General features: G+C 39.1%; 1 protein-coding gene across 2 annotated transcripts in view; it reads left to right on the top strand.

Moving 5' to 3' along the window:
- LOC141009122 (unconventional myosin-Ic-like) overlaps nucleotides 1-15,804 on the top strand; it is a 66,688-nt gene extending 50,884 nt beyond the window's left edge. For both annotated transcript variants that reach the window (XM_073481553.1, XM_073481562.1), the window contains exons 9-32: nucleotides 118-189; nucleotides 461-580; nucleotides 1,576-1,649; nucleotides 2,315-2,420; nucleotides 3,570-3,650; nucleotides 4,623-4,714; nucleotides 4,925-5,019; nucleotides 5,308-5,354; nucleotides 5,552-5,632; nucleotides 6,163-6,268; nucleotides 7,664-7,781; nucleotides 9,636-9,749; nucleotides 9,982-10,058; nucleotides 10,157-10,225; nucleotides 10,339-10,423; nucleotides 10,583-10,742; nucleotides 11,225-11,308; nucleotides 11,404-11,497; nucleotides 11,607-11,662; nucleotides 11,747-11,882; nucleotides 11,972-12,042; nucleotides 12,183-12,280; nucleotides 12,457-12,556; nucleotides 14,448-15,804. In XM_073481553.1, the coding sequence (XP_073337654.1) occupies nucleotides 118-189; nucleotides 461-580; nucleotides 1,576-1,649; nucleotides 2,315-2,420; nucleotides 3,570-3,650; nucleotides 4,623-4,714; nucleotides 4,925-5,019; nucleotides 5,308-5,354; nucleotides 5,552-5,632; nucleotides 6,163-6,268; nucleotides 7,664-7,781; nucleotides 9,636-9,749; nucleotides 9,982-10,058; nucleotides 10,157-10,225; nucleotides 10,339-10,423; nucleotides 10,583-10,742; nucleotides 11,225-11,308; nucleotides 11,404-11,497; nucleotides 11,607-11,662; nucleotides 11,747-11,882; nucleotides 11,972-12,042; nucleotides 12,183-12,280; nucleotides 12,457-12,556; nucleotides 14,448-14,474 (2,163 nt within the window). In that variant the 3' untranslated portion in view covers nucleotides 14,475-15,804. The remainder of the gene's footprint in view (nucleotides 1-117; nucleotides 190-460; nucleotides 581-1,575; nucleotides 1,650-2,314; nucleotides 2,421-3,569; nucleotides 3,651-4,622; nucleotides 4,715-4,924; nucleotides 5,020-5,307; nucleotides 5,355-5,551; nucleotides 5,633-6,162; nucleotides 6,269-7,663; nucleotides 7,782-9,635; nucleotides 9,750-9,981; nucleotides 10,059-10,156; nucleotides 10,226-10,338; nucleotides 10,424-10,582; nucleotides 10,743-11,224; nucleotides 11,309-11,403; nucleotides 11,498-11,606; nucleotides 11,663-11,746; nucleotides 11,883-11,971; nucleotides 12,043-12,182; nucleotides 12,281-12,456; nucleotides 12,557-14,447) is intronic.
- Nucleotides 15,805-20,587: the final 4,783 nt, after the last annotated feature.

The raw sequence follows: 20,587 nt of genomic DNA, 5'->3' as shown, positions 1-20,587 counted from the left end.
GAACAGAGACACAGGATGTCACTGCTGCTGATAGGCATGACGTCTGACTGTTTTTGAGATCACGTATTTGTCACCGGTCAGGCTGTGACATGTGCTAATGTTGTTATGCTTTTCCAGTTGTTAGGAGTGAATGGCACAGTGCTGACTGAGGCACTCACACACAAGAAGATAATTGCCAAGGGAGAGGAGGTAGGTTTGGAGACACACTCCCATTGTAGTGTCAGTGTGTGATAAGCATTTGTATACAAAGCTTTCCTGTCTGTGTAATGTCTCGTCTGGTCCAGTGTAATTATATTGTAACTGCTGAACTCTGTCTAACTCTGTTAACGTCTGTCTTTGCCTGTCTCTATTTGGCCTGTGTGTGTGTGTGTGTGTGTGTGTGTGTGTGTGTGTGTGTGTGTGTGTGTGTGTGTGTGTGTGTGTGTGTGCGTGTGCGTGTGCGTGTGTGTTTCTTCATCAGTTGATGAGCCCTCTGAACTTAGAGCAAGCATCATCAGCTCGAGATGCTTTGTCCAAGGCAGTGTACGGACGCACCTTCACCTGGCTGGTGAACAAAATCAATGCTTCGCTGGCATATAAGGTACTCTCACCCATACAAATAAGTGTCCACTTTCCACAAATCTGATACATTTTCACTCAAACTTTTTTGACCTTAAATAAGTCACACTAAAGCCAAACATTATCCAACACTGTAGAGCAGAGCATTCAATCTATTGCAGCACAGCTCCACCTTGTGGACAAAAGTTGAACAAAACACAACTTAATACTTCATAATGTAATATCAGTATAATCTTACTTTTTCTCAGGGTCTCATTGCTGTGTCGTTTATTACATACCAGGGATAAGAGATGGTATATTACAAAGTACATTTACTCAAGTACTGTACTTAAGTACATTTGTGAGGAACTTGTACTTTACTTGGGAATTTTCATTTTCTGCTACTTTATATTTCTGCTCTTCTACATTTTGGACGCAAATATTGTACTTTTACTTTACAGATTGCATCAGGTCCACAGTTGCACATTTTTTAATAATTTTGTTTGCAATTAGATATTTAAAAAGCACTGATGCTGTAATAAAAAAAGAAATTGCTAAACTTCGATCCGATGATTGGCCAGGCTGATAATTGGTCGACCCATAGTATACAGTATAACCACATGTAAATATGTGTATAATTTAAAGTACATTTAATTTCAGATACTTTAAGACTTTTACTGAAGTGCGATGAGTAACTTTCACTTTTAACAAAGTAATATTTGAACACACTATCTTCACGTTTACTCAAGTATGACTCTTGGGTACTATTTACAGCACTGCCACTGATAGACCCATACACTGTATACACACCATATACTAGTATTGCTCTCAAACATTATTTTCTAAATGCAGCTATTGAAAACCATTTAATGTGTAAAACCTGGAATGTAATTGAATTTTATTTCACTGCACATTTTTTTCACAGTTTAATTCTGAATGATTTTGGGTCGTATCATTATTACGAGGCTTTATGTGTACTAGAGTTTTCCATTCAAATATGGAGCCATGGAGATGAGTTTATTTCTGTTTCTCCAACAGGACGACTCCATTAAGAATTACTCTGTCATTGGCCTGCTGGACATCTATGGTTTTGAGGTCTTCCAGAACAACAGGTACAATATTAATGATATATTTGAACTTAAGCTCTTTAAACATGAACACTAACTCAGCTATAGTTTGTTTTTTCAACATCTATATATCCATCTAAACCTTAACATAATGGAAAACACAGAGAACCAACCTATTTTTCTTTTTTTTTTTTAAATCTTGAACAAGGTCCACCTCTTGGAGCTTTCAGCTGCATCTCATTGCCTTCATCATTAGCCACAGGAGTTTGCTCTGTTGGTTATTGAGCAGCCACAGTAAAGTCCATATGCTGAGATGCTGCTGAAAGCTCCAGGGATTCCCAGTAAGTGGAACTTGTGCCCAGAATTTTGTCAAACCTTATTTTAAGGTCAGTCTTTAACCTTAGTCTATGTACCCTTTATTGTAAAAAATACAGCCTGACTGTTACCTGACTTTTATGATGATAATAGGGAGTAAAACATTCCAATATTGATAGATCTGTCCATTCATTCTTTTGCAATGATCCCTCAAATGGCTCCAGTAGTTATTAAAGTAAGACCACTGTATGTGGGTAATATTAGCCTTTACATAAAGATCAGTCACAAGCCTCTCAGTCACCCATTACCAAAATAAAACTGAATCATTAAGAGAACCACTGACATGTTTGTGTTTCTTTTCATTGAGCCGTTGTCTTTGTTGTTGTGCATTGCAGCTTCGAGCAGTTCTGTATCAACTATTGTAACGAGAAGCTGCAGCAGCTCTTCATCGAGCTCACCCTCAAGTCAGAGCAGGAGGAGTACGAGGCTGAAGGCATCACGGTCAGACATCACTTTCTTCTCTCCCTTAGTGTCCCACCTCTCTTCCACACCCACCTCCTTTGTCCATTACATATATTAATGCAGCCTAAGTTGCATTTGAATTTACAGTTGAATTCTTTAATTGGACTAATGTGGATAAACAACTCACTGTTATTTTCCTTTTGATCCACCATCACTGCGTCTCTTATTTTTATTTAACTCCCTTCCTCCAGCCCTGTGAGTGTCTGTTTTGCCATTTTGTATGCACCGTCCATTATCACTCCCTCTCTCCTCCCCCAGCCAGGGTTTAGGCTTGGCAAAGAGCTCTTAATTGCGTTGCTGAAGTTTTCAATGTGAGATTTGTAATTTAATTTATCGCTCTGCTGTTTCGCAGAGGCTTTCCATCGAAGTGATTTACACTAAGTGCACATATTTTTAGATGATGCTGCACCATTAGAAATTAATCCTTTTAACCCTGTTATTGTGAGAGTTGTAGTGTCCTTTATTTATTCACATTTTAAAGCTTAAATTATAAATCTTAAGGATTAACATGTTAAACGAGGTCTCCATTGAAAGATAAACTCTCTCTTGAATTTTCTGTGTAGTTGCTCCCTTCTGTCTTTGCCTTATGTATATTTATTGACTTTTTATTGTTTTGTTTTGCTTCTTTGGAACAAAGGCCGCTTGTGTTCAGTCTAATATAAATGCACTGGTCAGAGAGCAGGTTGTGGGAGGGACTTGGACTCACCTCTCAAAGAGCCCATTATCATCCAACATCAGGACTGTGGGCTTCACTCTCTCTCTGTCATCTCTGTGGTAATTCTGTGGCTGTTAGTGCTAACGTAACCTAACAGTGCTGCACTGACCCTGTGGAACTCTGTGTTCATGTGCGTGTTCACATGCAAGTGGGCGAGCAGCGTGTCTGTGTGCCAGGATTCCTGAGATACTGCAAATGATTGACTTCACGGTCATTAAATAGCTCAGAACAGTTGTGATTGTATCTGCCTGATAAACTTGCTAAGATGTATGTCCCAGAAGTTCGTTTTAGTTCGGATAATGAGAAAACACAAAACACATCTTCATCATGGTCATTATGACTGCACTGTATGGTTTATTTTCTCTCTTTCCTTTTCTTTTCTCTAACCTGAAAAGTTGCTTGCATCTTTACAGTGGGAGCCGGTGCAGTACTTCAACAACAAGATCATCTGTGATCTGGTCGAGGAGAAGTTCAAAGGCATCATCTCCATCCTGGTGAGCAGGCACACTGCACTTTGTCTCTGCTATAGAGGATTTGAAACTGAAATACGAAGCTCACTTATTAAATCTTCTGGAAGTGGATTTCTGCCAAAACATGAAACAAATAAAGAACTTGTGGCAAGATAAGGTGCATAAAAGGAAAAATTCAACATTTAAAGATATATTACCCAGGGCTCTCTCTACAACAACAAACAATTTATAGACTCCTAGTAGCAGTTTCCCTACCCTCTTGGCCAAAAGTAGTCAATTCATTAAACCTTTATTTAAATTCTGAAAAGAATTTGGGGAGAAACCTCATTTTCAATATAACCGAGTATAAAATAATAATAAGACTGAAAGACAAAAGATCCTCGATAGAAAGAAACACAAACAAAAGGCTTAGATAAAAATGCTGATAAAAGCCTAAAGTAATAAAATAGTTGAGCCTTATGATGAGGTAAGCTTTAGATTGTTATGCATTTAATTCCAGGTTGCAGGTGCACAATAAGAAGAATAATGTCCATGTTCAGAAAAAGCAGCCAGTACCTGCAACGTAATCAAATTATTTGACCGAGTTTGATAAGGGCCCCCATTAAAAGTCAGCAACAAAATGATGTCAGGAGGTAAAAAAGACAACTGTAAAATCACAACTGGTTGTTTTTATGCTTTGATTTTTGTTCAGATTAAACAACATAATCATTAACTAACTTAACTGGTGCTGGTTGGTGTATAAGGTTAGTTAGCTCCATATTTACCATTCACATATGAGAGTGGTATCAGCCTTTTCATTCAGTTCTTGAACTATTCCTTTTAATGTTCAGTCTTTGAGTCATACATGTATGAATGATCTATTTGATCTTGGTGCAGCTGCAAACTATGAATTCATGTACTTTAACTTGGTATCATATTCATGTAAATGATATTGGGACAGTCTTGTATAAGACTAAGAATGAGTGATTGCTGCTCTTTTTGTTCCTGCTATCACAGGACGAGGAGTGTCTGAGACCTGGAGATGCCAGTGATCTCACCTTCCTAGAGAAACTGGAGGACACTGTTGGAGGACACGCACACTTTGTCACGTTAGTTTGATTCCTACTCTTGTGGTGTATAAATACTGCAATACCACAAATGTATCCAAAGCAGTTTAGTCTCACAGGACTTAAAAGTTGGCCTGTTGACTGGCTTGTGACACCACACTATAAAATATGTGTCCAGTCTGTGGATGTCTCAGTACATACATGACTTGTGTGTGTGTGTGTGTTTCTGCCTGTGTGTGTGTGTTTCTGCAGTCACAAGCTGGCTGATGCAAAGACCCGGAAGGTAATGGGCCGTGACGAATTCAGACTGCTGCACTACGCTGGAGAGGTCAACTACAATGTCAACGGTGTGTGTGTGTGTGTTGTAAACAAGGCCAGTGTGACCTCAAGTCCTCAGATATTTGGCACTTAAAATGTAAAAATGGTATTGGTATTTGCATGTAAAAATGCAAATACCAATTATTATTATTATTATTATTATTATAAATGCAGCCATTTACAGTGGAAAATGACTATATGACTGTAGCTTTAAACTTAACTGGATATTGCCAGTGCCAAGTGATACTGTGGGGCCTTAGTGGAAGTGATTTGTCATCACATGCATCAAAACTCAAATTCCATCTTTTCTCTCTCAGGATTTTTGGACAAGAACAATGACCTGCTCTTCAGGAACTTAAAAGAGGTGAGTATAAAGCTGTATTTCACTAGGACTGTGATACATTGTCTGAAATCTATACAGTGTTTACCTGATTCAGAAGGTAAAATGTCCTTTGTGTATTTTATTTGTTTATTTAATAGGGAAAAGTATGTAGCATAACCTGCCACACACTACAGCATTTATAGCTTAAGCTAATTTGCAATGCCCGTCCTTGTTTGCAGGTTATGTGTATGTCAGAGAATAAGATCCTGACCCAGTGTTTCGACAGGGAGGAGCTGAGTGACAAGAAACGCCCAGACACGGTGAGATACCTTGTTGTTTGTGTTGTGTTTGTGTGTGCTCCCTCTTGGTCTCCTGGAGTTTTTCTCTGCCATCTTCCACACTCTTATAAATCATACTCTCACACATCCCAACATACTTTCCCATGGTAAAACAATCAGTGATGTGTTTCCCCTCTGCAGTGTTGAGTGGGCGGTCAGATGGGGATTCTCTGCAGCCTCCCACTCACTGAGAAATGCCCTGACACTTGTATGCCCTTTACAAATACACACTTGAACAGGGAACTGTCACAGGCTGGCAAGTTAAAAGTCCCAGTCATCCACACTGGGCCCACTGTTCAGTGTCTACTGGACTGCCAGTCACATCATCCAACCCTCTGCTTGCGTAGCTCTTCTTAGGTCATCATCTCTGTCCGCGGGCTTCCATTTTCTCCTCTTTGGTTTCTACCTTTGCTCACCGACCAGCTTCCTCTCCCATCCTCCGACCTTCATCTCTTCATCCCTTCCTAACCAGCCCCCGTCTGTTCTCTGTGTCTTTGTGTCTGCCCCTCCAGGCAGCCACCCAGTTCAAAGCAAGTCTGGCGAAACTAATGGAGATCCTCATGTCGAAGGAGCCGTCGTACGTCCGCTGCATCAAGCCCAATGACTCCAAGCAAGCAGGTATGAAGTCTAGTCTTGTTTTCAAGTGTATTTTCAAATATTGAGTTATAAGTGTGAAACAGACTTATCATAGTGAAATCCAGTCAAGGTTGTGAGTATAAAAAGTATTAATGTGGGACGTCATATGTGGGATATAAACTGAAAACACCTCAATTCAGAAATCAAAAACCTTGTCATCTTTAGACTATTCAATCATTGTGACAGTATGTGTGTATTAATATCACAAACAGAAATGATTCCATACTTGTTGGACATCCTGGATTATCAAAGTCTCTCCTCAATACTCAGTACACTCTGAATCCAGTAGGATTTGTTGTCAAGTAATTTATCAGAAGAAAAATGTATGAGCTGACGTTAGTACTGGTAACTTAAAAGGATGACAGAGAGGAGCTGGTTTTGGTGGAGTGATAAGATGGAACATGGGACCAATGGTTCAACTTGTAAATGTTTTACTTTGAAAGTCTGAATTTCTGTGGTTGTAATTTCCTTTTGTGAAATCCCTAGAAAGTTATTTCAAGTTCAAGTCTGTTACATTGAAAAACATTAAGGGTAACACTTTAAAGTAACCATCATTAATAAATTGTAAACGTATAGTCAAGTAAAGCATTTCATTGTTTTTCAACATTGAAATAACTGTAAAGTTTATTTATAAATGTACTGGGAGGGATATGATTAAGTGTCACAAAACTATTTTCAAGATTACTTTAATTCAATCAGTTGAATTGTGATCTTAAGTTTTAGATCAAGTCAATAAGTGGATTACTGTGTAACTATTTGACACACAGTAGACACATGTTTTCAAACATAAGATAGCACAGAGATACAATTGATTATATTCAGGCTTGATTGATTATACTTTGATGCCTGGATGTTCGAGTTTGGCATTTTCATCTTGAATGTTGCTGTCTGAATTTCACCAATCCAAGTTGCATGATCAGTTGATTAAGAGCTACTCAAACAGGATTTTCTTAAATAAGGTTTTTCCCTATTAACCTTAGAAGTCACGCTTTTGAGATTGCACAACGTGGAATGACGTTCTCATTTGATGTTTTATGTTTTGATCCCATACTTAACAGTTCTTGTAAACACAGTTGAAGCAGCTTAGCAGTTTCAAAAAGCTAATAGTTTTCCAGAAACATGATGTTAATCCTGTACTTTGGCTAATTCCAAGCAAAAAGTTTGTTTTGCTTGAGTGTAACTCTCCGTGTGGTCGTCAGAATATCGGGCCAGCCTTTGTCAACACTGGGCCTTTTGTCAGTTTCACACTGTCCCTCTGTTCTGTCACTCCTACTTCTGCTGTTTAGCAGCTACTGGTTTTCTCTGGTTCATTTTGTCCAACAGACTTTACATTTTTCTCTGACCTCTCCCACTTTCTCCCCCCTCCTCCTGTCCCAGTTCGATTTGACGAGGTGTTGATCCGTCACCAGGTCAAGTATTTGGGGCTGATGGAGAATCTGAGGGTGAGGAGAGCTGGCTTTGCTTACAGACGGCGCTACGAGGTCTTCCTACAGAGGTGATCAACTGTCCTTTTTTGTTTTTTTAACCAGTAAAGTACAATACACACAAACAAACACAATGAGAAGTACAGTGAGAATAAAGGATACGGGGCTGTTGTAGTTTAAGTGTCAGTTCACCACACACTACTTATTTTGACTCTGGAGTGAGTGAAGAGCAGTTGTCAACAAAGCAGTACAGATTTGGGCCTATTACCTGTTTTTTTAACAGAATGATGTCTCAAGAGTGAAATATTCCTTTGACCTCATTATTAGGGGTGTCACAATTCTCTAAATCCTCAATTCAATTTGACTTTAGATTGAAATCTCTTTTCTGCACTAATAGCTAAGCAATTGTCAGACTATCAAATCTGTATTTGTATATGCCCTGACAACTGTTATTACATTACATTTTTTCTTTTAACAGATAAATATATTTTACAACAGTAGCTTTATATAATTCTGTTGGCTTTTTGCAGCTATGGATTAGGCAAGTTCAAATAATATTGAAAAAATAAAGTTTTCAGAGTTTAACAAAGAAATACCACAATAAACAACAAAAGATAGAAATACACTTTTACTGCAAAGTTAAGTTTCTCAAATCTGTCCTGAGTAAACCCTCTTCCCAAACAAAACAATAAAGGATCTCTGAAAAAGAAAATAAACCCAACCAGGCCCATAGCTACCATTGAGGACACCAAGGTCATGTACTCAAGTGTTGGCCCAGTGGCTCAGTTAGTAGAGCGTGCGCCCCATGTACACAGGTTGTGTCCTCCCCACAGCAGCCATAGGGTTCAAAGCCCACCTGTGGCCCTTTGCTGCATGTCATCCCCCTGCTCTTTCACCTGTCCTTGTTCCTGAAAAAGAAGTGTTGGGAGTTTAAACCCAGGAAGAAGAGAAAGAATGTGACAAGAATATCATAGTTTTCATTGTTATAATTCTACATAGACTATATTTTTGTTTATATGTGATAGTGTTGTATAATACTGGTTTATTTAGTATCCTTTAGATCTCAGTCCAGTGAGAAAAAATGAATTCATAACATTGTTTACATCAAAAACTGTGAAGCAATGTTGTAAAACTTCCAATGAATACAACAATAACAATAATATGGAAGATGGCTGAGTGGACCGATGAACTAATAACGTTTACTGATGACTCGCAGTCGTCACAGCCTGTCACCTCAGGTCATATTTCAAGCAACACTAAATGAAACAAGGAGAAATGTGCACTGATGTCATCACCACCTGACCGCTCTGTTATTAACGACCAAAAGAACTGGAACCGTCTTTGAACAGAGGAGGTGGCCTACGACACTACTTATCACCCACCTACAATGCAGTACTGAGTTCCCACCACAGACAGCTTAACAACCATTCACACCTGGGCTCACCTAGCCCTAGCGACCCACATGAAGGCCGGTCGGGTCAAGTGGACAAGTGGCCCTAACAACTCTGGAACTCAGTAACAACTCTGTAAGGACACTCGCACACAGGGTTTAAAAGCCTGCACCTCCCCTCCAGTTGGTTAGAACTGAAGAAGCCTCTTGGATGAGAGGTGAAACGTCTTCAAGGAACTGAAACACGTCCAATTGCCTACGATACAGCACTTAGAAGCTGTTGAAGCTGTTGCAGAAGCTGTTCTAGTCACTGGTACTCAGAAGTAGGCCAGATTTTACGGCGCCCCCCGGCAACATAGAGAACATTGAGGGGGCTCACTAGTGTCTAGTCCCTCAGCATGAACTAAATTCCAATAGATAGAGATTAAGGTTGAAAATTGGCGAAGTTACCCTTTAAAGGATGTTCTTTCTAACCTTTAACCTTTTTCCTCCTGTAGCGATGTTCTAGTATTTACTTGTGTTTGTGTGTGTGTAGGTATAAGTCCCTGTGTCCAGACACATGGCCTAACTGGCAGGGGAAACAGTCAGATGGAGTGGCCACACTGGTCAAACACCTCGGATACAAGCCTGAGGAGTACAAACTTGGCAGGTCAGCACCACACAAATGTAAACAGAAAAACACAACTTTAACACAACTTTAAGAAGTACAGGTTAGGAAGTTTTTTCTGTTTTTTTTATTTTACATTTTTTAACTTTGCTTTATGATGTATATCATCTTCTCTCTGCTTCCTCTTCACCTATATTGCACTTGACCGTTTCGTTATACACAATGTATTTGCTTTAATACATTTAAAACATTTACTCTGAACTCAACCTTTTAGATCCAAAATCTTCATCCGTTTTCCCAAGACCTTGTTTGCCACCGAGGATGCTCTGGAGACCAGGAAACACAGTCTTGGTGAGAGCCTCGGACACAACTGGTGATTTGTCACAAACATTTTTTCATCACCACATATTTAAACCATTTGGTTCCTTTCTGTTTTTGTCACCCCACAGCCACCAAGCTGCAGGCAGGATGGAGAGGATACAACCAGAAGTCCAAATACCAGAAACTTAGAACATCAGGTGAGGAAACTTTTGCATGTTCTCCTGCTAATGTTGTGATAGAGTTTGTTTATCAGTTACAACAACGTCTTTGTGTGTATTTGTTTATTATATATATATAATGTACCTTGCAGCTATTGCCATCCAGGCGTGGTGGAGGGGGATCCTGGCCAGGAGGAGGGCCCAGCGCAGGCGACAGGCTGCCGCTACAATCCGCAGGTACAGACCAGCAGATGGTCCAATACACTCGCTGTCGGAGTGTATGCTTTTAAAATGTGGATAATATGTGAAGATTTTGACAACCCTTTTAATTTCCTTTCTGTTTTTTTTTTATTGTATTTATTATTTTCTTAATTACCTTCCTCATCTCATCATCAGGTTCATCAAAGGCTTCATCTACCGCCACAAGGAGCGCTGTCCAGAGAACGAGTACTTCCTGGATTACGTGCGCTATTCCTTCCTCACGAATCTGCGCAAGAACCTGCCCAAGAATGTCTTGGACAAGAGCTGGCCAACACCTCCTGCTGCTCTCACTGAGGTGGGGACAAAACACGAACTCTCACACACACACACACACACACACACACACACACACACACACTTAGCTGTACTTGACTTGAGTGGAATTAATTCAGTCTTTTGCTCCAGTGTGCTAAACCATTAATTGAGGTCATACACCGTTAATAAAATGGTGTCAATTGTATCCTGGTGTGCACTGGAATATTGATTTGTTTGATCTACTGTGTTTTGCCCTGTACTGGCATCACCCAGAAGAAGCACTGCTGTGAACAGCATAACTTCCGTTTTTTAAACTGTAACTGCTTTGTACTCTAACTAAAAATGACCTAGAAAATGTAAATGTTAACCATGAAAGAGTGGCAAGAAAAAGACAAAAATGTCATACAATATATATATACACTTGCTACAGTGACAACTCACATACAGTATGTATTATGACTCCACATTCATACAGCGCAACTGAATAGTGTTGTTTGTTAAAAATTCTCTCTGTGCCTTTAGGCTTCAGAGCATTTGCGTAAGCTGTGCATGCAGAACATGGTGTGGAGCTACTGTAAGAAGATCAGTCCTGAGTGGAAGCTCCAGGTGAATACTTTTCCATCAACAGTTACAACATAGCATTTGTAATCTGACTGTTAGGTTTCTGGTTTGCTCCACTGAAATCTAATCTGTTTGAATAGATGGAGCAGAAGATGACCGCCAGCGAGATCTTCAAGGACAAGAAGGACAACTACCCGCAGAGTGTGCCCAAACTGTTTGTCAGCACAAGACTCAGTAAGACTCGCACATGTTTCCGACAACAACATATTAGTTGTGAAACTTGTACAGGCTTCATGTTACACACTATGTAAAAGATTCTAAGAGCATGTCCCATCTTGTTCAGATGGAGAGGACATTAATCCCAAGGTGCTGCAGGCTCTGGGCAGTGAGAAGATGAAGGTTAGTTACAAAACCAAGAGCAGTGTCAATGCTGTCTGTAAGTGTATTTATCAAGTTATCTGACTCTCATCCTTCTGTTCCCAGTACGCAGTGCCAGTCACCAAGTACGACAGGAAAGGTTACAAACCTCGCCCCCGTCAGCTGCTGCTCACCTCTAACAGTGCTGTTATCGTAGAGGAGGCCAAACTCAAGCAGCGCATCGACTATGGAGCTCTGAAAGGTTAGAAGGCAACCATCACTTTTCTTTATTTCTTATGGATGTGGACAGTAATGGGTTCATTCCTCATATAAACTGTCCTCCCCCTGCAGGTGTCTCAGTCAGCTCTCTCAGCGACGGCTTGTTTGTTCTGCATGTGCCCAGTGATGACAACAAACAGAAGGTGACACCATGGACGTTTACACTAAATCATTATAAATGAACCAAAAGTCATGTAGCTATTTATGAATGTGAATATGTTTCACTTTGAGTTTTCACTGTGTGTGTGTGTGTGTGTGTGTGTGTTTGATGGTTTCTTCACAGGGAGATGTGGTTCTGCAGAGCGACCATGTGATCGAGACCTTGACCAAGATTGCGATCTGTGCCGACAAAGTAAACAGCATCAACATCAACCAGGGCAGGTGAGGAGCAGAAACACGTAGAACATGCACTTGGCGTGATGATTTTTACAGTGCCACTTTGTACCTAAAGTGTGTGTGTCCCTACATAATGCTAACAGCAGTATAAGTATCTGCTCCTACATGCTCAAGCATCTCCAGGCAGAAAGTGTCTAACTCTCCCTGTGTTCCTTTTCCAGTATAAAGTTTACAGTGGGTCAGGGGAAAGAGGGGATCATAGACTTCACACCTGGATCAGAACTACTGGTGGCCAAGGCAAAGAATGGACACTTGTCTGTGGTGAGTCTGCCAGTCTTCCTCAGTTATTCCGCTTTGTAAATACCTTTGATTTTCCTTTATGTTATTCAAGCCTAACTGACAGAACAGCAGTTTCAGAAATGTTTATGCTGATCACCATGATATGTGCCTTTTTTTAATTCAGAATTTATCAATCATAAAAATAAAGATTTGTGATAGCAGCATCCAATAGGTGACGATTGCAATTAGAGCTGCAACAATTAGTCAATTATTCGATTGGTCGATTAAAAGAAAATTAATTGTCTACTATTTTCTTAAACAAATTATTGTTTAAGTCATTTTTTTCAAGCAAAAATGCCAAACATTTGCTGGTACCAGCTTCTTAAATGTGAGGATTTGCTGGTTTTCTTTGTAATTTATGATAATAAACAAGGAGTCTTTAGGTTTTGTGTTGAACAAAAGAAGCAATTTGAAGATTTCACTTTGGGCTCTGGGAAATTGTGATGAGCATTTTTGTCACATTTTTTTATGGGATCTAAAGGATTAATTGTGAAAAAAGTCAGCAGATTAATCGATAATGAAGATTTTGCAGCCCTAATTGCGATGCTATTTAAAGCTGCAATAATCGAAAAAATATATGTTAACATAGGATCATATGACGGTGCGATATGGGAAAGAGAGTGCTAATAGTGACAAATAGTTCAACTCTGCAGTTCACCTCAGTTCTACGGAGCATTTGAGCCTCATTGTTTGGGTTTTATGGGCCACAAACTCCACTCTTGTCAACATTTTTTCCAGTAGCAAGAAGCTGTGTTCAGAGAAATAGCTTTGATAAAATTATTGTACATTACCTGCTCAGCACCGAACAGCAAGCTGACAAAGTTAGCATCTAGCCGGAGAACATAGTGGAGTGTTTGGCAGCAGATATTTCCTCAGGAGTTGGTGCAGACCAAGAGAAAATCTCACATGTGAAATAAGTAAAACTCTTCAAACTGTGTTTATGTAAAACTTCACCATTAAAAGTAAAGGCTGGATGATAGAATAGCTATCAGGGCCTTCTAATGTTAGGATTACAGTATGTTGCACTGCCACCTAGTGGTCAGTTAATGCTGTTCTAATATCTTTAAAGTAACAGCTTCAAAATCATTTGGATGATACAGCGATACACATGTTTACTTCAAGATACATGTTTTCAAGACATAACATTGTTATGACGTGATGAGTTTGTTTGTAGGTAGCACCTAAATTACGTCCGACAAATAGACCTTTTTCATGGCAGCCATATTGACATGAAATAGAAGGTAAACACAGGTTTAATTAATGACGATGACTCTGACAAAGGTTCTGTTACATTAAGTGACTTTTTAGTGAGCCAACATGCACAATAGCAGCACCTTGACTCTGTTTGACCTGAATGGAACAGAATCTTAATTGGTATCATTGGTAACATGTGTGTTTACCCGTCTGTTTGATGTCAAAATGGCTGCTGTGAAAAAGGGCTATTGTTACAGACCTGGGATTTGTATTTACCATTTACCAACAGTGGTGTCACACTCAGAATCTGTGGGGGCGCCAAATGGCACAAAACGCAAAAAATGCCACATAATGTTGCTTCAAATCTGACAATTTTGTTTAAAAAACATTTCAAGAAGAATTTTACTCGAATGGTTGGATGTTGACCGGGTTTAGCAAGGTTTTTCTTTTTCTCTTGAGCTTATGAGTTGCGAGCTGGGTAATATTAAATATAAGTCTTTATTTATTAACCAAGATGTATTATTATAGATTAATTGTGAATGGAGAAATGAGATTCAGGCATGTTTTTACTGGAGCTCTTGTTGTCGTTTGGTTCCTTCCTGCTGCTGTCTAAAGAGCAGACGTCACTATGTCGACCTCTGACCAGATGTGCTGTTTTTCTCCTCTGCATGTCTTCCAGACTGCTCCCAGACTGAACTCCAGATGATGGCCACTCTGACCACACACCAGGACCTGAGAACTCCTGACGTCTCCCATCCTCCAATCACACAACCGCAGACGCCGCTCTGCTTAAGCCAATCAGACGCCAGCTGTCACCACATGGGTGGCATATGCTTCCAATTAAAATACATACAAATCCAGCAAAACTAATTGATATATTTATGTTTATAGATAATATTTTTGGGATTAATACTGTTGCTGTTTGAATATTCTGATTTTATATATGAGGCCAAGGAATAACAAATATTTTGGTGCATTTTTCTCGCACCATGTATGTTTATTGTGTTTTTTTTGGGGGAACATGACCAAGAGAACGATGAGGGAAGTATCAGACTACAATGAGAAGAAGGGGATTATTGTTGATGAAAATCAGGGTTAGTTGTTGCCTGTTGCCTCTTTTTTTCCTGTTTGCTCTTTCTGCTTGATTGTCACACTGACACTACTTTTCTAACTGGGTTGGACTGCTTTGTATTGAAGCATGAAGGTGTGCAGAAGAAGGCTGACAGTATGTAGGATAGCTGTTGAAAGGTACAGGGATTAGGAAGAATAACTTGTCAGTCAAACGGAGATATCTTGGCAAGAAAAGGCTGGTAGTGTCAGACAGTGGCTAACTAAGTCAGAAAGAATAGCTGAATGTACTATATATTTCAAAAATGTATTTGTAGAATGAAGCTTGTCATGAGGGATTGACTACATTAAATAAACTGCATACAGTGGAAACGCTGCAAAAAGGAACCAAGTACGTGAGAGGTGGGTGAGAAAAGGCCAAAGAAAGATGTAGGCAGCAGTCTTTTACCTTGATCCCAGGTGCTCGTGCCTTCCTCCCTGACTAATTTATTCATAAATTGAGCTTAATATTGATGAATGAAAACCATGACACTCACAGGAGAATGAGTCGAGTTAGATAGAAGCGTATACAAACCCAACATTATTCCAGCAGCAGCTTCCTGTACAGTCGTTTTCCCTTGAATCCACATAACCCGCTCTGACTTTGCCCCAGCATCTCATTTGGCTGCATTTCCTCTGAACTGGAGCTTCTGCCTCACTATTACTGAGCTGGTCTTATGGCTACACCTGACTGAGTGTGAACAATATTTTTGTAACAACCAAAACCATTTTTTGTGCATTGTTAACCAAAAAAGTCTCTCCAATTTTCTATGTCTAAGTCTTACATTTAAAATGTGAGACTAAAACTCACAATCTGAAGCCGTGATGTTGAAATTTTGGTGTACTTCAAAACTGGCTCTAGCCGAGGCATGTGAAGTCAAAAACAGTGATTTGAAATCAAAGCTAATAATAGCTGTGTTTTGTCAAGATGTTTGTGTAAGTGTGACTTTTTTAAAGGAACAGTGTGACATTTTGGTAAATGTGTGTGATTACACAAGGAGATTGACACCATTCTCATTTGTGCATGTGCTAAATAGGAAGGTACAGCCAGGAGACACGTCGCTTAGAAACAGCTAGCATGGCTCTGTCGATGGATTAAAAAAAGCCACTGACATACGTTTTTTATACAAATTAAACAAACAAAACAAAGTGTGTTTAATTAGTGAGTTTTAAAGGTGCTGGAAGGCAGATTGTGTTACCTTTGAACAGAGCCAGGCCAGCTTTTTCCACTTGTCTTGCCAAGCTAACTGTTTCCTGGCTGTAAGCTTGCTTCATATGGATCCTCATTTAAGTTTTTGGCATAAAAGCACATTAGTACATTCCCCAAAATGTCTAATCCCACTGTATAGAGCCATAAATCCATAGTTCTCTTCAGAATTTTGCTCTTTTCAGGGTAAAAAGCTACTAAATTGTCACGTGACACCAAAATTTTGGTGGTAAAATAGTTCTGCATTCTTCTAGAAATACCAGAGCCTCCTGTGGACAAACATCTCTCTGTCTATCCCTTACTCAGACCAAAGACTGATCCTGAAAATTATTGAACTTTTGAGAGGAGCTCCAAAATGTTTCCAAGATTTTTTTGTTCTTTTTTTCCCAAACCTTGCTGAATGACATACATTTGGGTTGCAAGGCGGGTGCAATATGCCGAGGCAGGACTGTGCAACTGTACTTCAAATATACTAGCCAAAGACCCTGTTGATTTATAGTGATTCTCAGTTGTATGATTTATATGATATTATTGTGTTGCTTCTAATTGTTATGTTGTTTTTTCAGGAGGGTGATCTATATGTACAGTTTGTGTTCTGTGTTATAAATGAGAGACTCAAGCCAAGTGAGGTTTGCTATGAAACATTTTGGGAGAAAAAGCTTCTAGTATTGTTTGTTAACACAAACTTGTCCATGTGCCTTGTTGAATAGCAATACAGCAGATTTGTGTGGGATTATGAAAGAAATACCTCGGTGGCCATTTCTGAATGTTCTCCCAGCAGCACCTAAAGGTCTCCTCCCTCTGTGTATAAGCTTTACTCAAACCAAATCCTTTAAAGTTTATCTATGACTTACAGATGCACTCCTGTTATCAATCCTGACTTACTGTATGCACCACACCAATGTATAATTATGCCAACACACTAAAAGATAAGATACTAAAGATTTGAATACATTTAAATAGTAAATGCAAACTGATGAACGGCTTTTTGTGGTTTATTCTGTTCTTTCGCTCTCTCTCTGTGTCCTTGTGTCTAATGTAACAGTTGTATTCTATATTTCAATATTAAAAACTCAATAGTAGTCTTAAAACTTTTGGATACGAGAGTCTGGATTCAGGCAGCTATTGAAACCATATAGATACCATTTAAATGGAAAGCAGAAATGCCCTTGACTGTTTTAAGTGCCCTTATGCAACGGAAATATATTTTCCATGTATGTCGATCTAAAATATCAACATTCTAGTTTTTTTTTTCATTATTTGTGTCAAACATGTAATCACAAGATGAAAATATTGTCATAACACTAACACTGATATGAAGAGCTGACAGGCTTATGTTTGAAATTCGTCTCATCTTTATACGCATGCAGTAGGCTCCAAAAGCCTGAGACATCAAGTCAAAATACTGCTGTTTTGCATTTTGTTGCATTTGATAATATCGGCTCAACAATACGAGTGAAAAGTTGAATCTTTAAAAAGATGTCCATGAGTTTCACAACATCTTAGTATTTGGTATGTCCCTCTTTTGCTTTAACGACAGCATGCACTCGAGCTGGCATGGACTCCACAAGTTTGTGCGAGACCTGCTGACTGCCGTTATCGCAGAATGATTTGACAGTAGTCCACAAAGCTTCTTGTGGTGTCACAGAACACTCGGCTTCCTCAATCTTCAAGTGAGCCCGTAATTGTTCAGTGGGGCTGAGGTCAGGTACCTGAGGAGGAACGTCCATGACAGTCAGGACGTCTTCTTTGAATAAACCAATTCAAATTTATTTCAGACATGTGAAAACAAAACAAAGTTAAATTAGTTCTACAAATAAGCATAATAAAATGAAAAGCATGTTACAAAGTATATTGCATTAACAAGCAGTGACATGCCCAAAAAGGAGTAGGAAGAAGTACACTTATTTAATACATCCATGAAAACACCTCCCTCATCCCTGTATCTTTTGAAAGTCATCTCCTTGTACCTTTTTTTGAACTGGATCATGCTTGGACATTGCTTTAGCTCCATGCTCATACCATTCCACAGTTTCACCCCGCCGATTGAAATGCACTTACTTTTTATTTCTTTGCTATTCAAGTAGTTGTGTCAAAGCTTTGAGGTATGTTTGGGCTCATTATCCTGCTGCAGTGTGAATCCCTCTCCACAAAGATACAAACCAGAGGGGGTGTAGCATGTCTCTGAAGAATGGAGGGGTACTTTTGCTTGGTCAGGCTGGAGTCAATTCTGTGCATTCTGTCAATTCTTTTTTTAAAAATACCATTTATTTTCACAAAAATATATGATATAGTAATACATGCATAATATATTTTAAGTTATACCTTTTTAAATACATATCAGTGTATATAACCAGTGTACTATCAAAATTTACATTAATTGTATTTTGTATTATATTCTTGAAGCAAAGTCACAATATATTGGCAGATTTAGTCAAATACATGTGGACTCCTTTCATATATTAAAATGATTGAGAATATACATTACTAAGGGCCGTAGTGTTTTCTGAATCTCCCATTTAGTCGTCTGCCTTTAGTTGCTCATATTTTGGATTTTGGATTTGGATTTTTGGACTTCTGTTTTTAGTTTTCAACCTGCCCGGCCCTGTTTCTGCATTTGTGTCCTCTGCTTTTCAAACTGTGACAGACGTGCTGTCAGCGCTGCTTTATTACCAAATCGGGAGGCCCTGTTGCTGTTACTGTGAATCTAGAGTAGATTTTCATTTTCCCAGTTTTATGCTTACCTGTCACATATATCTAAAAAAAAAAGAGAAAAAAAGAAATATGTGTATAATCAAACATCCACACAGCAGCATAACTGAGGTCAGACACTATCTCAGCATAGAAAACACAATACAAAAAGAAGGGGAAGAACATGAGGTTAAAGGGTGAAAGGTAAAGCAACACCGCTGGTTGACAACTACACCTGAACTTTAGTTTATAGTAAACCATCAAAGGAAACATTTGATGCTGGTTATATTTCTTAAAGACAAGTTATTCGACTGTAAGCGTTGGACAAAATCAACAAAATATGGATTGATAAATAAATAAATATTGGGTGAGACAGCACAGTTTGGTCAGACATAGAAGATATCTAATATTACAGGACTTGTAACAGGATCAGCATAAAAACATGATCACTGATCCCAACCCATTTTGTAAGTGTGTGTTTAGTGTCATTTTTAGAAACAATGGGTTAATAGGGCACATGCACAGACATGAAATGAAGTAAAGCATTGTTCACCTGAAATGTGAAGAAAGACTGCTAGATTTCATCATCCCTACTTTAGTCCAATGACTTTCCTCAGAGAAATGTTAATAGTAGTCCCTCTGGCAAATCAATAAACAATGGTTTGGACTGGTCTGACATCATCAGAGTGGGTGCTGTCTGTCTTTACATGAAGTCTGCACTGTGCAAAAACGGCAGCATATTACATTCTATTAAGGCTGTTAATGGAACTGAAATCAGGTAATAAACTGTACTACCGGATCATACTGCAGTGGTGCACAGAGTGTGTGTACAACAATGCTTTGCTTTATAAAAACTCTATTGTCACTACCCCACACCACCTGAACATGCTGTGAGATGAGAGAGGGGGGTCATGGTAGGCTATATACAGTATATCACCATTTAATTCCAACATCAAAATGTAAGGCCTCAGATGATTTACAGAAACATCACTGGAGTGAGTTCACAGTTTTTTGTAAGGCTACTGGAGTACCTATTGAAAATTGTCCCACAGTATCTGAATTCACCCTCATATGATGCGGTGTTATGTCCTTCAGTGCAGAGTGACCACAGTCTACAAACCCTGTATCAGAAGTGGCCACTAGGTGTCACCCTCGACATGACTCTCCCCTCTTGTAGTGTTTGTTTTCATCTGTCCTTTCAGTGGACCATGTGAACCCTCCTCTCCTGTATTTCTAGGAACATGAAGTTTGAAGAAAACAGTGAGTCACCTCACAAGCCTATGGGCGGATTTACAGCCTACATATGCTGTAGGTGTTAGCTGCAGTGCTCATACAAACCCTAAAGATATTTGTCACACAGAGAAAGCAGGGATTAGGGCTTCACTGGGTTGAGGTTCATGTACTTAAACTGTCAGATCAGAACAAAGATCCCACTATGGGTTTGATTCCAGAGACTTGTGCTTCAGGGCAGAATGGGACCATTCAACCACAGAAAAGTAGTTCCTAAAATACTTCTGTTGCTGCAAACATGGTTCTGATATTGCAGAAGCCTAAATAATAATTGTCTTTAGTTATGCGGGGGTGTATTCACTGGTAATTACATTGAATAATATGGTAAACATAAAAAAATACCTTTAAGTTGACAAACCCCATTAACCTACTGACAAATTCTTAGTAGTTCTGTTGTCATTCTGTTTAAATAATAACAATAATAATAATAATAGCTCATATATATTTATTGATTATTTAGCTACATAGTTAAATGTAGTTGTGTATTGTCATTCTGACTACAATGTCTTTGTGTCCCATAATTA

Source organism: Pagrus major, chromosome 2 (assembly GCF_040436345.1).
Source record: "Pagrus major chromosome 2, Pma_NU_1.0".
Lineage (NCBI taxonomy): Eukaryota > Metazoa > Chordata > Actinopteri > Spariformes > Sparidae > Pagrus > Pagrus major.
Note: the sequence above shows the minus strand (reverse complement) of the source record. Positions and strands in the feature narration are given on the sequence as shown.